Genomic DNA, 18,457 nt, shown 5'->3' with positions numbered 1-18,457 from the left:
CCAAGTTTTTTGATCCCTTCTTGTCTTTAATGACCATATCAAATTCTTGAAGCAACAAGATCCATCTAATTAGTCTTGGCTTAGAGTCCGCCTTTGTTAGAAGATACTTGATAGTTGCATGATCTATATACATAATGACTTTTGATCCCACCAAGTATGATCGAAATTTCTCCAGTGCATAAACAATGACAAGCATTTCTGTCTTAGTAGTAGCATAATTTAACTGAGCGTCATTTAGGACCTTGCTTGCATAGTAAATGGAATGAAATACCATGCCTTTTATGTATCCCAGCACCGCACCAACTGCATAATCGCTTGCATCACACATTAGCTCAAATTCCTAACTCCAATCTGGTGCTGTAATCATAGGGGCAAATACTAGTATGGCCTTTAGAGTGTCAAATGCCCTTAAGCAGTCTTCATCAAATAAAAACACAACATCTTTATTGAGTAGGTTACTCAGTGGCTTGGCAATCTTTGAAAAGTCCTTAATGAACCACTGATAGAATCCAAAATGTCCTAAAAAACTCCTGACTCATTTTACATTGACTAGTGGAGGCAATTTTTCAATAACATCAATCTTGGCCTTGTCCACCTCAATTCCCTTGATAGAAATCTTGTGCCCCAAAACTATCCCTTCTTGGACCATAAAATGGCACTTCTCCCAGTTGAGCACTAGATTTGCCTCCTCACAACGTTGTAATACCAACTCTAAATTAGTCAGACAATAATCAAATGATGATCCAAACACTGAGAAGTCGTTCATGAATACTTCAATACATTTCTCTACCATGTTAGCAAATATTGCCATCATGCATCTCTAGAATGTAGCTGGTTCGTTGCACAGCCCAAAGGGCATTCTTCTATAAGCAAATATGCCAAATGGACAAGTGAATGCAGTCTTTTCCTGATCATTGGGGTCAACAAAAATCTGGTTGAACCCTAAATAGCCATTCAAGAAGCAGTAGAATGATTGTCCAACCAACTGTTCAAGCATCTAATCCATAAATGGAAGAGGGAAATGATTTTTTCTTGTTGTATCATTCAGCTTTCTATAATTAATGCATATGCACCAGCCTGTGACTGTTCTTGTTGGGATAAGATCATTCTTCTTATTTCTCACCACAGTCATTCCACCCTTCTTAGGAACCACTTGCACTGGACTTACCTAAGCACTGTCAGAAATAGGATAAATGAGTCATGCCTCCAGCAACTTAAAAACCTCCTTACATACCTCTTCCTTCATCGAAGGATTGAGCCTTCGTTGTGGCTATCTTACTGGCTTGTACTCAGCTTCCATCATGATCTTGTGCATGCAATATGAAGGACTAATTCCTTTGAGGTCTGATATATGCCATCCAATAGCAGCCCTATGTTTCTTCAAGACTTTCACCAATCGAGATTCCTCTTCATGAGACAGAGAGTTTTTGATCACTACCAATTTTGCTTCATTGTCCTCCAAAAATACATACTTCAAATGCTCTGGAAGGACCTTCAAATCCACCTTGGTTTTCTCTGTAGGAGGATCTTTCTTCAGCTCTTCAAATGGACATTCCTCTAATCGGCTTACTTTTAAGCCATCCAACTCTTCTAGACACTTTCTCAAATCTTTCTCTTCCTCTTTTGTGAGACAATCAACGACATTTATCAGTGCTTTCTTCAATGGAGATTGAAATGTCATACCTTGAACCACCATGGCAACTTCATGCTCAACTACTTCCACTTTGAAACATGCCCTGTGGTCATTTGGACGATTGCGTCGAATAGGTTAAAGGTAACCTTCTGATCATCAACACTTATTTCCAAGTTACCGTTGCCCATATCAACCACACATTTGGCTGTCAACATGAAGGGATGACCTAAAATCAATGGAATGTCTGCATCCTTTTCAATGTCCATTATGACAAAATTTATAGGAAATGTGAATTGTCAGGCTTTGACTAACACATCCTCCACCACGCCATAAGGTCGTGTGATCAAGCGGTCTGCAGCCTGAAGTGTCATCCTTATGGGTGCGATTTCCAAATTCCCAATTCTGTTGCACATAGAAAGTGGCATCAAATTGATGTTAGCTCCCAAATCAATCAGTGTTTTTCCCACTGACACAACCCCTATTGAACATGGAATAGTTACACTGCCTGGATCCTTGAACTTTGATGGTAGAATTCTTTGAATAATAGCACTGCAATTTCCTTCCACCACTATACTTTCATTGTTTATGTATTTGCCCTTTTTGGTAAGGAGATCCTTCAAGAACTTAGTATAAAGTGACATTTGCTGCAAGGCTTCTCCAAAAGGAATTGTAATCTTCAGCTTCTTGAAAATATCAAGGAAGCGAGCAAAGCATCGCTCCTTGTCCTTCTTTGATGGAACCAAAGGGTATGAAGCCTCCTTAACCGGGTTGGGCATTGCCTTAGATCTCTTTTAGTCCTCTACTCTCCAGTCTTTTTTCTCTCCACTCCTTCAATCTCTCTCTTTTTTATTTTTCTCTTCATTTTTTGTTTCCTCCTTCTCACTTATTTCTTTTTCTTTCATTTGCTCTCCTTCTCCCTCTTATTTCTCTTCTACTCCTAGCTTTCCTTCACTGTTTTTACTCTCATCATCCACTGGCACTCTTCCTTGACTTCTAATGATCACAGCCTTACACTCCTCCTTTGGGTTTTTTTCAGTGTTGGCTCCAAAATTTCCAGAGGAATTTTTTGCTAACTGTTTAGCCAGTTGTCCCACTTGAATTTCCAAATTCTTGATTGTTGACTCTGTGCTCTTATGATTGGACATCGAAACCTGCATGAATTGAGTCAGTGTGTCTTCTAATTTGGTGGTCCGCTCATACAGATTAGGCCCTTGATTAGGAGGTCGATTAGAAGGACCTCATTGGTCTTTGTTAAACTGATTTCCAGGGTGTGACTGCCAGCCTTGACCTTGGTTATGAGCAAAGTTTCCTCCCTGCTGATATCCTGCAAAACCACCTGGATGAAATCCTTGCCTATTCTAATTTGCCATATAATTAACCTTTTTGGATGTATCATCTTGAGTCATACAACCACCAGACTCATGAGCTCCTCCACATATGCTGCAACCTCCAATTTGCATAACTGCTGAATGAGTAGGTTAAGCTGCCTGCAACTGTGTTGGCAATTTGCTTAAAGTCTCTGTGAGTGATTCAAGCTATTTAGCTAACAGCTTATTCTGCACCAGCAAAGCATCCTGTGATGTGAGCTCCAATAGACTTCTCTTTGTGGGAATGTGCGTTCTATCAGGCAAGATGGCATGGTCGCTGGCTGCCATGTTCTCAATCAGTTCCATTGCTTCCCCAGGAGTCTTCAATTTTATGTTTCCTCTAGCTGAAACATCCGACAATTTCTTAGATTGAGGGCGTAGACCATCAATGAATATGTTAAGCTAAATAGGCTCAGTAAACCCATGAGTTGGAGTCTTCCAAAGTAAACCACGAAAGTGCTCCAAGGCTTCACTCAAAGATTCATTAGGAAACTGATGGAATGAGGAACTCGCTGCCTTTCCTTCAACTATCTTTGATTCAGGAAAATACTTCTTCAAGAATTTCTCAACCACCTCTTCCCAAGTCTTCAAATTGTTTCCTTTAAATGACTACATCCACCTTTTGGCTTCACCAGCTAGAGAAAATGAAAATAGATTAAGTCTGATGGCATCTTCCGGAACTCCCGTTATCTTGACAGTGTTGCATATCTCAATGTATGTGGCTAAATGAGCGTAGGGGTCTTCATTTGGCAAACCATGAAAGAAATTTCCTTGAATGAGCTGAATCAAGGAATGCGGGGTATGAAATGTTTGTTGCTTGAACTTCTGGCCACACTATACTAGTGAAAAACTACGACATAGTAGAACTAGAATAATCTTCAAGAGTGACCCTTGGTGGTTGATCTTCTGCCATTATGTTTGCTTCAGATGCACCAATGCCAATTTATCTCAACTTAGTAGGGAATGATGAGGAAGATTCAGATGACAGAATTCTCTCGCCACTGAGGTTAGTTGTCCTATCCTGTAGCTCTCTTCTCTTCGTTGTTGTGTTGTTTCTTCTACAAGTAGCTTCAATCTCCAAGTCCAATGGAGCTAAGTCCCTTGCTAGAGTTTTACCTCGCATACAAGAAACAAGTTACTACAGAGAAATTAACCAAGACAAGAGATTAAATCAAATTGAAAATAGTTGACAATATAAAAATAATCAATGAATAAAGAATAATTGTTTCCAAACTGTAATATACACATCAAGGAAAAAGAAATTCTCCGGCAACGGCGCCAAAAACTTGTTCAGCTGGATTGGCAAGTATACCAATTTGCACAAGTAGTAATTAAAACGGTAAGTCCGAGTATCGTGTCCATAGGGAATTTGTTATACTTAGATGCCGCATATTTAGTTTGTAAACATTTTCAATTATAGTAAAATAAAGTAGAGGAACTAATTCATGTTTCAAATTCTTGAATTAGTTTTTCTAAACTTAAAAACACATGACAAGACAAATACAAAACTATATACTCGAACAAATATCAAGATGAAAACGTCGGGGAGTATTCTACTGAACTTTCTCATGACGTAACTAAATAAGTTTTTCTCTATTTAATATTACTATAATGTTCTTGCACCATTAAATTACTCTAGCCGTAATGCCTCACATGAAAGAGCCTAACCCTCCTAGTTTCGTTCTTGATTCCTCAACAAACTCATTCTAAGCGAGTTATGCACAAGATAGATTACTACACACTATTCCTAGAAATGCAGACTTCTAGCTGCTTTACCAAGTTCTAAGGACTTCAAACATTTTCCAATACTCAAAATCTAACAAAGCATATAAATGGGTGATCAAGCCACAAATATGTAAAATAAACACAAATAAAAGCAGAAAACACTAGCAATAATATTAAATAGATAGTTAGAAGTTTTACATCAAGAGTGGTCAGTAGAAAAACTCTCCAACAATGAAGTGTTTAGCCCTCCATTAGCAAGGAGGGCTTAATACAAGTGTGAGAATGATGTAGGAATGAAAGGAAATGGTAAGGATGTGAAGAAAATGTCTTCTCTTCAGCCTTGGTGCTTTCTTCCTTCTTTCCCATGTTGCTTGTCTGTTCATTTCCCTTCCTTTCTCAATGTTTTAAAGACTTTTGAGCTTCTCAGCTTATGAAGGCGCGCTCAGCGAGCATGTCTCGCTGAGCGAGAATTAGTGGTTGTGCGCTAAACGGGCTTGGACGCGCTAAGTTCGAGAAGAAACAACATCCTCGTTGGGCGAGCTGGCTGCACGCTGCTCTCTGGCTCAACATTCTCTAGAGTTTTGTTCTGGCTTAGCGAACTGACTTCCTCGCTAAGCGGATGAGTCTCGCTTAGCCAATCTGGCTCGCTGAGCAAGCCTTTCAGCAACATTTCAACATCTTCTCTTCTTTAGCCTAAAAATCCAATTAAGTTCAACATTAGTCAACAAAAATGGACTGTATAAATTCACACAAGAATAATTTATTTACAAATCTTGCAAAAGAAACCATAAATTAGAGGTACACTGCTACTTTTTCTCCTATTTTTAATGCATTTAATACTCATGAATAAAAATTAACATAAACTTTCACGTAATTTTTTTTAGTTCATTCAAAGTTTATAGAATACCTAATGAGAGGGGGCAAAAAGCTTTAAGGGAGCATTTGGTAGGTGATAAGTTTTCTCGTGTCGAAGGAATCATGATTCATGATAATCATGATTTATGAAAATAAATAAAATTTATTTGATTGATCATAAATATTTTTAGAATATTAAGATAAGATTTATGGAAATCAAAATGTTACATTATATTTATACCCATTACTTTAATTATTTACTATAATAATTAATCTAATAGAAGTAACATGATATTTTTACTTTAATAAAAGAAAAGTTTGTCTTGAAAAAGTAAGATTTTTCACCTCTCTTCATGAGAATTTTTTTGTGTAAAACTAACTAAAAAATTACCTTGTTTTGTGTGGATGTTACTACCTCTGTCACTATTTATAAAAACCAACTTTTAAAACTTACTTATTGTTTTATATAAGACTCAATTCATATTGTCTTATACATTAATTATTTTTAAATTAAAAATACTCCTAATCAGATAAGAGAGAAGTTATATTAACATGCATTTAGAAGAGAGAGAGAAACATTAACAAAATGATATTTTTGAAAAATATATAAATTTAGGATAAATTTATTATTATTAACTAAATTAAATACTTTTCTTAATCTTAATGAAATTTTTAATTGAGTCTTATAAATAAAAATGAAGATAATATTTTTTAAAATTAATACCAAACATGAAGAAGGAAGATTTTCAATCTAACATCTATAATAGATTAAATTTTTTTCTCCTACAAAAGTCCCCAAAGTGTAACTAAACCCTTAATTAAGAATTAGTCATGACCCATTAAAAGGATCAAAATCATCATGCCTAATAGCCCAACACCCTAATTGCAAAAGTTATCATAATGTTTATATATTAAAAATATTTATTTATTATTAATTTTAATTATTAAAAAGTAAACAAACAGACACATATTACTCCAATCACCCAAAATAGACGTTAAGAATGTTACTAATCATAATATATATATATATATATATATATATATATATATATATATATATTCTAATACACTCATCTGATCTTGACATTGATTTATTAAAAATAATATTTATTTTATGTAATACATAATATAAATATTTATTTTATAAAACTAAAAATTAAAATAAATAAATATTTTGAACATATAAATTATATTTTAGATGGACGACAAATAATATATATTGTGATACACAATTATATTTAATTATTAATAATTTTAAAATAGAAGATGAAAAAGGTAGATTGAAATAAAATATTAAATTTTTTCTAAAAACCGACTTGTTCAAAAAACCTCTTAAACTTCCCTTAAGAATTAGCTCACAAACACACACAATTTATAATTTTAGTAAAATTTATTTAATAAGGAGTGATATATTATACTAATTTTATAAAAAAAAAGGAGTTATATATACTCACATAATTTTATAGTTTTCAACCAATTTCAATTAATAATAAACAATATAATAAAAATATTAGAAAAATATATTAAAAACGAGTCCCTATCGCTTCATATATTAAAAACAAATGTCTTTTAGCTATATTTTAATTTTTAGCCATATGTTAACTGGTTGCAGTCTTGTAGATTCCTTCTCAATTTCATTATATTATTTTTTGATGAGACAATTTCGTTATATTATTATATATTTAATTATATTATACTTCAAGTTGTTCTAAGTTTTTACTTTTTACTTTTTACCCTTGCCAAAACGCCAAAACGCAACGCAACGATAGCGAACACAACACAACACAGTAAGTAAAGAGAAGCAGTTTCCAGTCTCCGTCAGTAAAACGATGGGCGACTTCACGGTTGCGTTAAACCCTCCCAAAACCTTCCGCTCCGACAATCTCCTATCCACCACCAACCGCATTTCCCCAGCGGCGCGTGGCTTTCAAACCTCACTCGCGTTCAAACCGCGCGTTTTTCGAGGAATCCGTGCTTCGGTGATGCCAAGAGAGGGCCAGCCACAACAACAACAACAACAAGCGTCGTCTCTCGGAGACGCTCTCGTCAACAGTCCGCGCCGAAACGACGTCGTCGAGGCCATCGGAAGAACCGCATCGCTCTCCAACTGCCTCTCCGAAACGAACCTCCACGCCACCGTTCCCGGCCTCGAGTCCAAAACCCGCGGCAAAGTATGAAACAGCTTTTTTTTATTGTTATTTGTTTATCTGTTTAATAATTATTGGTTATGTGTCGTTTTGATTGAGAAATTGTTTGTTATGATGATTTGGCAGGTTCGAGATATATACGACGCTGGGGATTACCTCGTTTTGGTGACCACTGATCGGCAGAGTGCGTTTGATCGGATTCTTGCTTCCATTCCTTTCAAAGGCCAGGTTTGTGATTTCCTTCGTGTTTTGTTTGATTTTTTACTGAGGATTTGGAGCATCCATGCTTGCGAATAAGAGTCACTGTCCAAAACAGATGTGTGTTATGGTAGACGCCTTGGATTCTCAGTTGCGTTTTATTGTTGGCTAAAATATAACATTGGTTTCCTATTTTGCCCGATACGCAATTTTGGTCCCTATTTTAAAGTAGAGACATTTAGTGTCCAATTGGTTGTATATGGTGTATGAGTTATTGTAAAACCCCTGAAAATGTCTTCGATTCCCACGGATAAAAAAAAGAAGAGACATTTAGTTTCCAGTTTTTGAAAATCAGTCATTTTGGTCCAATATTCAATTTTGCATACGCTTTATTTCTTTTATCTTGGTCCAATTGAACCCTAGTCCTAATATTCATTTAAGGTACCAATCAAGAAATGATCTAATTAAAATGTAAGAAATAAAAGAGATAAATGTAAACAAAATTGTGGATTTTTGTAAACTTGAAATTAAATATCTTTATTTTAATATGGGGGACTAAAATTGCAAATTGGACAAAATAGGGGGATCAAAGTTGTATTTTAGCTTTATCGTTTTTGATTTTTTTTCCAATAGGAATGGGGATTCCGTGATGATTAGATAAATGATTATAGAGAAATGCTAGGAACATACCCTATCTAAACGCTTCGCACTCAATAATCTGATAATTTTGCCTTCCAATTGCAGGTTCTCAATCAGACGAGTTTGTGGTGGTTTGAAAGAACTAAGCATATCGTCTCTAATGCGGTTGTATCAGCTCCAGATAACAATGTTACAATAGCTAGGAAATGTTCAGTTTTCCCAGTTGAGTTTGTTGGTGAGTAATTTGCTAATTCAAAGAATTGTTGTTTGCTTATACAATGACTTGATTAATGCTGATCTTTTTTTTTTCTGTGGTTAACATTTCTTTTCACCTTTTAGTTTCTGTTACTATGTAACTTGATTGAATGGGTGTATCATGTAATTACAGTTTTTCTTTTTCCATTTTATTTTGTAATATCATGTCATCTGTTGGAGTTATTGGGGACCTGAGCTATCATATAATGTGTCTGAACTTAAATACTAAATCCTCACATAATTGAATTTCCGATTGGAAATGCAAATAGTGTTTTCTGAGGAGTTGTGAAAATAACAAAGATTTTTGTGCTTTTCAGGTTAATTATTACTGTTGCATCTAATTAAATACTTTCATAGCTACAATGATTGTTGATTGATTGGCTTATTAAACTGGAGCCACTTAAACATATTCTTTTACTGCAAGGAGATCTTTTTAAACATAGGATGTAGAATAGGAGTTCTTTTACTCAAAAAGGTAACTAGGGAAAAGAATAGGATAATATTGTGTATATTTCCTTGACAGGCGTTTCGTTTAATTATTTTGGAAGAGCATCCATAAATGGTACTTGAGTAAATGAGATAAAACGATTGCACTCTCTGTTCATTATTATGTAAATTTATTTTGGGTTTTGGTTGAAGATCCACATATTGGAAACCATCTGTTGACACTTATGTTGTCGGCTTGTAGCTAGAGGGTTCGTCACTGGAAGTACTGATACATCTCTATGGACAGTCTACAATAAAGGCGTTCGGAACTATTGTGGAAATGTCATCCCAGATGGTGAGATTTCTTAATTGTGTCTCATTCTTAAAATATATTTGTCTCCTTATCTAATAGGATCTTAGCACATGACAGGAATGGTAAAAAATCAGAAGTTGCCTAAAAATATACTCACTCCAACAACCAAGGCTGCAGATCATGATGTTCCTATCACTCCAGATGAGGTATGATGCCTAGTTTTATCACTTGCAACCAGCTTTTTCACTATGGCTGAAGTTATAGTAAAGGATGAGTTTCACAGGCTACATTGCATGGATACAGATACAATACTGGGTATGGGTATGGGAATTTAAAAAAATCTAGGGTATGGCCACAGTAATATAAATTATGCTTATTTGTGTTTTTTTAATCATTTATATAAAGTTTTATTTTTTTATATGTATTTTTTTTTTAAGTTTATATTAACATACTCGTACCTTAGGTTTTTGGAAAAACCCCATATCTCGTACCTGGTACCGTACTGGTATTCATGCATGCAACGTAGCTAGTTAACTTATCTTAACCTGAAATTGAGGGAGAAATATATAGGGATAGGTGACTGATTTTCTTATAATATTGTCTTGCACTAGCAATTAGTTCCCATTATTAAAAAAAGGGATGCTTGTATTAAATCAGCAATGTTGTTCTCTTCTCAGTTGGCTTTATATTGCAGTTTTTATGTCATTATTTCTGTGAAAAATGAAAATATCATCCAAGATCAGTGAAGCTCAGCCTTCTTAATAGAAATGATAAGCAATATTATAATCATAGATTTACTTGTTAAAAGTGGAGTCTGGAGTGGTGGACTAACCTGGTAAGTTGGTAAAAGTAAGCATAAATATAAGCCTAAGATGTTCCCATGATTAGTAATAGAATATTCTTGTACTATCCCTTATTCTTGGAGTTACTAACTAAGGTGCGATGATGAACTTCCAACAAATTGATGATCATTTCATAACATTTTTTTTATCTCAATTTCTTACTTTTGTAATGCATTTCCATTGCAGATCATAGAAAGGGGACTGATGACTCGAGCTGATTATGTAGAAGCAAGTGAAAAAGCATTATCCTTGTTTGAATATGGACAGGTAATAAGCTGCTATGTACAGGGCATTTTCAAATTTGGGAAGTAAAGGACACAACGAAGTGCCTTCTCATTGTAGCCAGGAATATTGCACTTGTAAAATATGATATCTTTTTTCCATTGCACTGAAAAAGAAATCATTTTTAAATAATGTGATAGTATATAAGACATCATTGTCTTTTATTTGGTTTAAATAGATAATGTGTTAGCGACTCATTTACATACTGAAGAAGAAAAAAAGGACATAAGTATCATGGTTTAATTTTTCAATAATGTTTGTTCTGTAGTTATAGGGGTATACTCTTATGAATCAATATGTGAACGCTAAAATCAGTGGACAATGTAAAGATTGTTGAGTTCTGGAAGAGAGTTCCATGATACTCAATGTTATGCATATTAGTTACACCTTTGATCATGATATTGGGTGGTTTAAATACATAGATTGCTTTGCTTATTCTATAGGAAATTATTTCTATTTTTTTTTTCTTTCATATATTTGGTTGAGTGTTAGATATCCCATACTTAGTGGAATGATTATTTAGTCTGGGGGTTGGAGGCTGAGATAATTAGAAAAAGAGGCATGTTGCCTAAATGCCTATAAATAAGAAAAAGGGTTGAGAGGGAGAGAGAGGCATCTAGTGAATTATGAAGGAATTCAGATTGTTGTGGAAGAGTCCACAGTAAGTGATGGAGATTTGTGTGTAAATCATCACTGACTAGTGACCAAATCTTGATTGTATGATCTGTTCATCCATGGTGCATAGTGTTCTCAAATCATTTCTTTGATACTTGATAACCTCGCTAGGAATATAGGTGGTTGATCCATCGATTGGTTACTTAATCCTGTGTGCACAATATATATTTTTACAGCTGTAAGTTATTTCCCCCCTGCTTTTTTCACTTTTCCATTTGATTGACTTTTCAGCAAGTGGCTTTGGAGCATGGCCTCATATTGGTAGACACTAAGTATGAGTTTGGGAAGGCAAATGATGGTTCAATTATGTTGATTGATGAGGTTCAATGCTATCCCTGATGGATTATGCATAGTGTTTTCTCTCATGCACTCACAGATTATGTATATAAATGTGATAATTTTTTCTTTCCAAACTCCAGGTCCATACTCCTGATTCAAGTAGATATTGGATTGCCAATTCTTACCTGGAGCGCTTTCAAAATGGTCTTGAGCCTGAAAATATTGACAAGGTATTTTATGTGTATCAACCTTAGTTTTCTTCTAAAAGTGAGGTGTGTTTTTCTTGCTAGTGTACAGATTTAATGCATGTTTCGTATAGATTATTTTTAGGAAAATAATTGCATATTTTTCAAAACCTCTCTCAAGAGTCAAAATAAGCTGAACCAAACATGTACTTAGTGGATGAATGAGCTTCCATCTTCTTAACTTTTTTTTTATTTTTATGAAATATAGATGGTCAGCAATTTGCTAATATTTTAGAATTCAATTTGTAGGAGTTCTTGAGGCTGTGGTTTAAAAGTCACTGCAATCCATATGAAGATGAGGTATTTTACATTTTATACTGCTAATGGATTAACTTAAGTTGTAAAGATGCATCACATCACACTGGTGAATTTTATTTAGGTCCTTCCTGATGCTCCTGAAGATCTTGTCTGTGAATTAGCCTGGCGGTATGTCTACTGGCACTAGTTCCTTTTACACTTGATATATTTTGCATTTAATCTTTCGAGAAATAAACCTGAATATTATATGGTTATTACTTTATCAGACTTATTACTAATTATAATTAAGTAGTTATGCTCTGATTTTTGTTTCTAAGAACCTGGCAGAGATTCAAGTGTCAGATTTGTAACTGTGTTATGTTTAATTCGTATGTACAAATTTGGAATAGAAGAATTGTATTGTGTAGTGTCCTCTTTCTTTTTCTTAAGTGAAAGAAGAAATTCAATTTGGAGGATAAGGGACGCCTGATAATGAGAAAAGGAATAAAATTACAAAAGAAAGGAGAAACCCTTCATTTCCTCTCTGTTCTGTTTTGAACTTTTGATCATCTGAACATGCTTTTGCTTAGCATTTCTAAGCTGCCTAAGCTCTTCCATGCCAAAATGTCTTTGTGATGACTAGTAGTTGATGCCCTCTATGGATACTTGCTTTAAACCGCTGGTTTTATGTTATTTAGTTTCAGTTACTAGCTTATAGCCTATTTCATTCTGAATGATTTATAAGAGGTTGAGATTTATATTTGTTTGAATGCTTTACCAGAGCACAAGTATGAGATTCTCTTCTCTTTTCTCTCTGCTCTCCTCTCTCTCTCTCTCTCTCTCTTGCGCATGCGACACAACATATTGTCATATTAGATGATGAAAGGAAAACATTGCATTGTTTTCCCATCATATGTGAAGAAAACTTATGACCTATTCTTGCTTGTATGCATTAAAATGAATACAGTGATCATCAGTTTCAGTGTCCTGCTTTCATGACATGTCTGTCCTATTTATGCTTGTTTACATTGATCTACTTTCTGTAAATTAACTTATTCTTGATTTTGGATACCATATTTTTCATCTTATTCGTTTAATTGAACATTATACTATTCTGTTGGACAGTTACATTTTCTTGTATGAGACTATAACAAAATCAAAGTTTGAGGTGCCCTTGACCGAGGTAATCCATAAATATTTTTTATTATATTATCTAATGCAATCGATACTAATACAACTTTTCTCCTTGCAGGAGCCTATACATGACCGAATTTCACGAAATGTTGCATCTGCACTGTCATCCTTAAAGTAGCCTGGGAATTATAGGGCACTGTTGTAATTCTGTATTTTAATATCTTACTATAAACTATATCAAAAACTTAAATTAATGGAGAACTTCTCCAAGCAAGTTTTTATTTTTCCTAAGTATAACTTAAAGCAGAAAGGCAAAACAACAGACAGTTTTCAGAAATTTGACATGTGATTTTTTTTAAGAATAAAGAGCTGTTTTTGGAAGCAGAACCCATTGTGTCCTTTGCCTTGTATATTTCATTGCGACAGTACGAGAATTAAATATTATCTGTTCTGTATGAGGAATTATTTGCGCATGTTACTACATTGTGCAATCTTACCTTTCCTTTTCTTTTCTACCATTGTTTATCATCCATTTAGCCTTCGGGAGACAGACCGAAGAGAAATGTCAAAATGATGGTGCACTGAGTTAGAAGTATAAAACATTCTCATCATTTAGATTACCCTAAAATAAATATCTGCTGCCACAACAGTATAATGTCGATCCCCATCACAGACATTGTCATCATTTAGAAATGTCAAAATGATGGTGCACAGAATAGAAGTAATGAACATTCTCATCATTTATATCTGCTGCTACAACAGCATAATGTCGATCCCCTTGACAGAAACATCCATCCAAAACGTTTAATTGCTGGATAACAAGGGGTACCCTAAAGTGCTTATATTGCATGTGATATTATGCAGGTTCTTCACATCATTGTAAGAGTGGCCTCAACATTACTGGTGCTTTATTATTTTGGAAAAGGTGGCGCAAAGAGATATGATACAAGTACAATAATTTATATAATATCATTTTGTGTCTATTTTTTTTTATCATATCATTTATTACATTTTAAATTTTTTTCTCTCCTCTCACTTTCTCCCTTTTTCTCTTTGTAGTAAGATTTATTGTACAAGGATCATTTTTCTTTTTGTTATACGCAGTTTTTCTGATTTGATTCGTTTAATTTTTCTTTAAGAACATACAGTTACATTGGGCTTATGTACGATTTGTCTCCCTGCGTTCGAGGACAGTGATTTCCTCCAGAAAATGAGGAAAAAAAAAAGAATGGCTTTCTCTTTACATCATAATGACTATTCATTTTCATTCCTTACATCACGTCCTACATTGTGCAATACTTGACACCTGGCTAACAAACTCGCACAAGAATGAAAAAAGAAAGTTAACAAGCTTGCAAAACTAATAGTAACATGCAGCTGCACAGTTCTAATACACAACATCATCCCAATCAATTGGACGCTTAATATTCCTTGTTGGCCTAGTTCTGGGCTGTCCCTCCTGGTATGCATTTTCTTTTTGGCTTCCGGAATAACCATTCAAGCCTTTTTACCTTCTTCAATCCAAGCCCAACCATGTCACCCATAATACTTTCACTGAAAAAAATACGTTCAAGAATGATAGTTTGAGAAACGATATTACAGGAATAATGGTAATGATTTTTCGTGATTATTTGAGCCTAAAATTACTAGGAATGGACCTGTTTGGTGGTAGCTTCAAAAGCCTAGCATTGGTAAAGGGTGGCCGGGTTTTAGTGATTGGCAACAATGGTTTTTGTCAGTTGTTGATAGGTGGTAACATGCCAACGATTAGTGGTGTTGACTAGACTTGTTGACCACTTTCCAAGCACTTGAAAAAGGTGGAGGTTGGTCGGTCGAGTTCTAGTAATTCATTGCAGCAAATGATAGTTGGTAGATGGCAGTTGGTGGCGATAACATGGTGTTGGTAGGTTGATGACGAAGGAGATTGGTCACATGACAAAAATGTTCTCATGGCATGTGATTGAGGATGAGCCTCCTCTACCCGTAGGAATGAAAGTATGGGAATGTTACACATAATCATTCTTGACTTTTGTTTAATTGTTTTTTTTTCTTTCTGAAATCTTGTATTAAACACGAAAATTTAACATTATGAAGAATACTTAGAATGAAATAATAATATATGAAAATGTCCTACTTGATCGTATTAAGAGTTTAAAAGGCGGATTAAAAGCAGAGGAAGTAGCCAAATAATTGATCTTTTAAGAACAAAGAACATTGTATTGTATAGTATGAGACAATTTGATGAAGATTTTTTTATTGGTAGAATGGATACACTCTCAATACTATTGGGTAAGGCGTCAATACTTTTGGCACATGATTTTATCTCTTTTGTTACTGGTTCAAGAAGTGATACTTGTTCCATATTTTCGGTCCTTCCAAGCTCGATATAGGAATCTATGTTCATGTTGGTTATATTTTTTTTACATGGTGTACTTTTTTTTTGGAACTTCTCCCTCATTGTCACGGTGTAGTTCAAATTACATTGAACATTTCATTTTTAATTGGTAGTTTTGTGTTTACAGTAGTCCAGATATCTGATCTATAATGTCTAATGCTGTCTTTCTCGCTACGTCAATGTGTTAACAAGACTATATGGTGCATGAGAATCAATTTTTTTTATACATTATAAAAATGAAGCACGGAGAATCAATTCTTTTTGTTGATTTGAGGTTTTACTTCATTTTATGTCAATTAACCTTCAACATTATTGTTATGCAAGACACTAATAAACAACAAGTGTTATTTTCATATAAGGATTAAAAACGTAATGTTAATTTTAAATGGGGACTATAAATAATTGTTAACTGCGTATGAGAGATGTAGAAGATAAGACATTTTTAATGACACAAATACCAATTCAGACTTATGTTACATACATGAACATCCATTTAACATCATTATATGAAACCCAAATATCAAGACTAACAATGTAATTTAAATTTTATAGAGATAAAAAAGTTAATATTTTTACTATACAAATCAGTCCAAAAATAAATAGTGTGAATCAAAGCAAAATCCATAAATAAATGTTAATCTATTTTTGTATTATAAATTAGAACATATTAGAGAGTAAAACTCTAATTGTTTTTATTTTTTATGGTAAATGTTAACCAAGTATTTTTGGGGTATTGATTAAAAAATTAAAACAATTTTTTTATTGGATGCACAAAATTAAGTTGTTCATGATTTCTTTTATGCTCTCCTTAGATCTTCACAATAAATATTAGTTTCTTAACCAATATTTTAAGTGCTCTGATTAGGAAAACTCTTTTTTCAATTAGACCGTTATAATGTTCTCTTTCTTCTTTATTTTAAATGTGTATGTCATGTCACCTACTACAACTCTTTTTTAATATAAAAAGGAGGCCAAGGCCACTACACAACTATGAATATAGGAGCCGCAACTCCTATAAAGTCTCCCCAAAGAATGGATACACAACCTACGGGTAAAGCTGGGCAAATTTGGGCCCATAAACCACTCGCAAAATCTGTAATCCGCACAATATATGGGTCTTGATATTTTGAGGCCATTTAAATTATGGGCTTTTTAGCCCGATTTGCTTAACCCACAAGTTAAACAGGTTCTATCTATGGACCCTATGGGCTTTTACCATTTATAATAAAAAAAATATAATACTAATAAATAAAGGGTGTAAAGAAAGTAACATAAAAAGTATAGCATTTAAGTACTATCTATATGGTTCAATGGTTGGTGAATGGTTTAAGTACCTGAAACACATTAAAATGGGATTGAATAGTATAATGGATAAAACTTAGTCTCGCAAAAACTTTGATAGCTTTTATCAAACAAATATCAATGGACAATGGGGTTCGTCCAAGGGGTTCAAAATCACTTTGAGTTTTGAAAACCAGTTCGCAAGGCTTTGGACACAATAGTGTAGAAGTAAACTACAGAAAATAATTAGTTATATAGAAGCAGTAAAGAAAACACAGACGTTTTATATTAGTTTATCTCAACTTTTGGACTATGTCCAGTTCTCCTTCAAAACTTAAAGGGCTCTTCTAATCAATTCTTTGATTATAACGAAGTATTCTCTATGTCACTTCTAATTACAATGAATACTCTCTAGGTCACTCCTAACGACAATGAGTACTCTTTAGGTCACTCCTGACACTACCCTTAATCTCCCCCTGAGATTAAGACCCAAGTATTCTTTGTCACTAAGTCACTCTTATCTTTCACAAACAACAAATGCTTGATAGAAAATGTATTCTAATCGTTCAAAGAGTTTTTACACAATAAGCTTGAATACAATGAAACTTGCTAACTTAGTAGAGATCACTGAAGATTATTTCGCCCAGTAAAATTGACAACATTACAACACTCTGTTCATTTGACTCAGATTATTCTTTTTGGGATTTGGCAACCTTAACACAAACATCTTCAAGCTTTATATATAATTCAGAGCTTTGATCCGTTGAGAGATTCCAACTAGTCGTTGTTTAATAGCTTGGGCACTTTACATGAGGCCGTTATTGTGCAGAGAGAGTGTGAGGGCCACAAACACTTTCTACAACATATCTTCAAAGAAGTACAACTTGTCAGTGTCGCCTTATGCTTAGAGTTGACTTTCAACGTACAAATCAAATATAACGTTTACAACATAAGATAAAAGGAATTAAGAATGTCAAGATAATTTAAATCTTTCTTTTTGTGCGTTATGACACGAATTGCTTAATAAACCTATGGACGCTACTTTCTGATGATTACTTTCAGTACTTGAGGATCGAGCAACTGTTCCATTTCCTTTGATTATGAGCCAAGTGTTGAAGCACTTGACTTGTCTTTTTAGGACTGGACGCTGAGGCAGTATCGTCCAATGACTGATACTTTAGCTATCATCCAGAGTCTTTTTGTTCATGTTTTCTACTTGTATCTCATAGAGATAGATGAACCTATAGCTTAAGCATGAAGGGTTAACACATAAAAAAAAATTATACTTTGTGAACATCAAAATCTTAGGGATTTAATTATTTGGTACAATCTAATATGACTTGGACGCAACCAAACTTAACAATGGTGATATAATATTTTGATTTAGTATAGAATTATAGATTAAGTAAAAATGATATAGAAATTTTTTTGTGTGGCTTAATATGCAAATTATGTTACCATTTTGGGCAAATAATTTTTTTTATTAGACAATTCATAGCTTTTAAAATGATTAAAAATGGATTAAATTT

The 18,457-nt window shown here is 34.0% G+C and overlaps 2 protein-coding genes across 2 annotated transcripts; one reads left to right on the top strand and one right to left on the bottom strand.

The window, feature by feature from the left end:
• Positions 1–1,929: 1,929 nt before the first annotated feature.
• Positions 1,930–2,409, bottom strand: LOC114384143. Its single transcript, XM_028343805.1, has one exon. It carries the CDS (start codon positions 2,407–2,409, stop codon positions 1,930–1,932), a length of 480 nt encoding a protein of 159 aa, XP_028199606.1.
• A 4,911-nt stretch (positions 2,410–7,320) lies between these two features.
• LOC114382996 (phosphoribosylaminoimidazole-succinocarboxamide synthase, chloroplastic-like) lies at positions 7,321–13,730 on the top strand. Its single transcript, XM_028342564.1, has 12 exons — positions 7,321–7,751; positions 7,854–7,955; positions 8,670–8,799; positions 9,508–9,600; positions 9,676–9,764; positions 10,587–10,667; positions 11,589–11,678; positions 11,777–11,866; positions 12,131–12,181; positions 12,261–12,307; positions 13,244–13,301; positions 13,371–13,730. Exons 1-12 carry the CDS (start codon positions 7,410–7,412, stop codon positions 13,428–13,430), a joined length of 1,233 nt encoding a protein of 410 aa, XP_028198365.1. The 5' UTR covers positions 7,321–7,409; the 3' UTR covers positions 13,431–13,730.
• Positions 13,731–18,457: the final 4,727 nt, after the last annotated feature.

This window comes from Glycine soja, chromosome 14 (genome assembly GCF_004193775.1).
Source record: "Glycine soja cultivar W05 chromosome 14, ASM419377v2, whole genome shotgun sequence".
Lineage (NCBI taxonomy): Eukaryota > Viridiplantae > Streptophyta > Magnoliopsida > Fabales > Fabaceae > Glycine > Glycine soja.
Note: the sequence above shows the minus strand (reverse complement) of the source record. Positions and strands in the feature narration are given on the sequence as shown.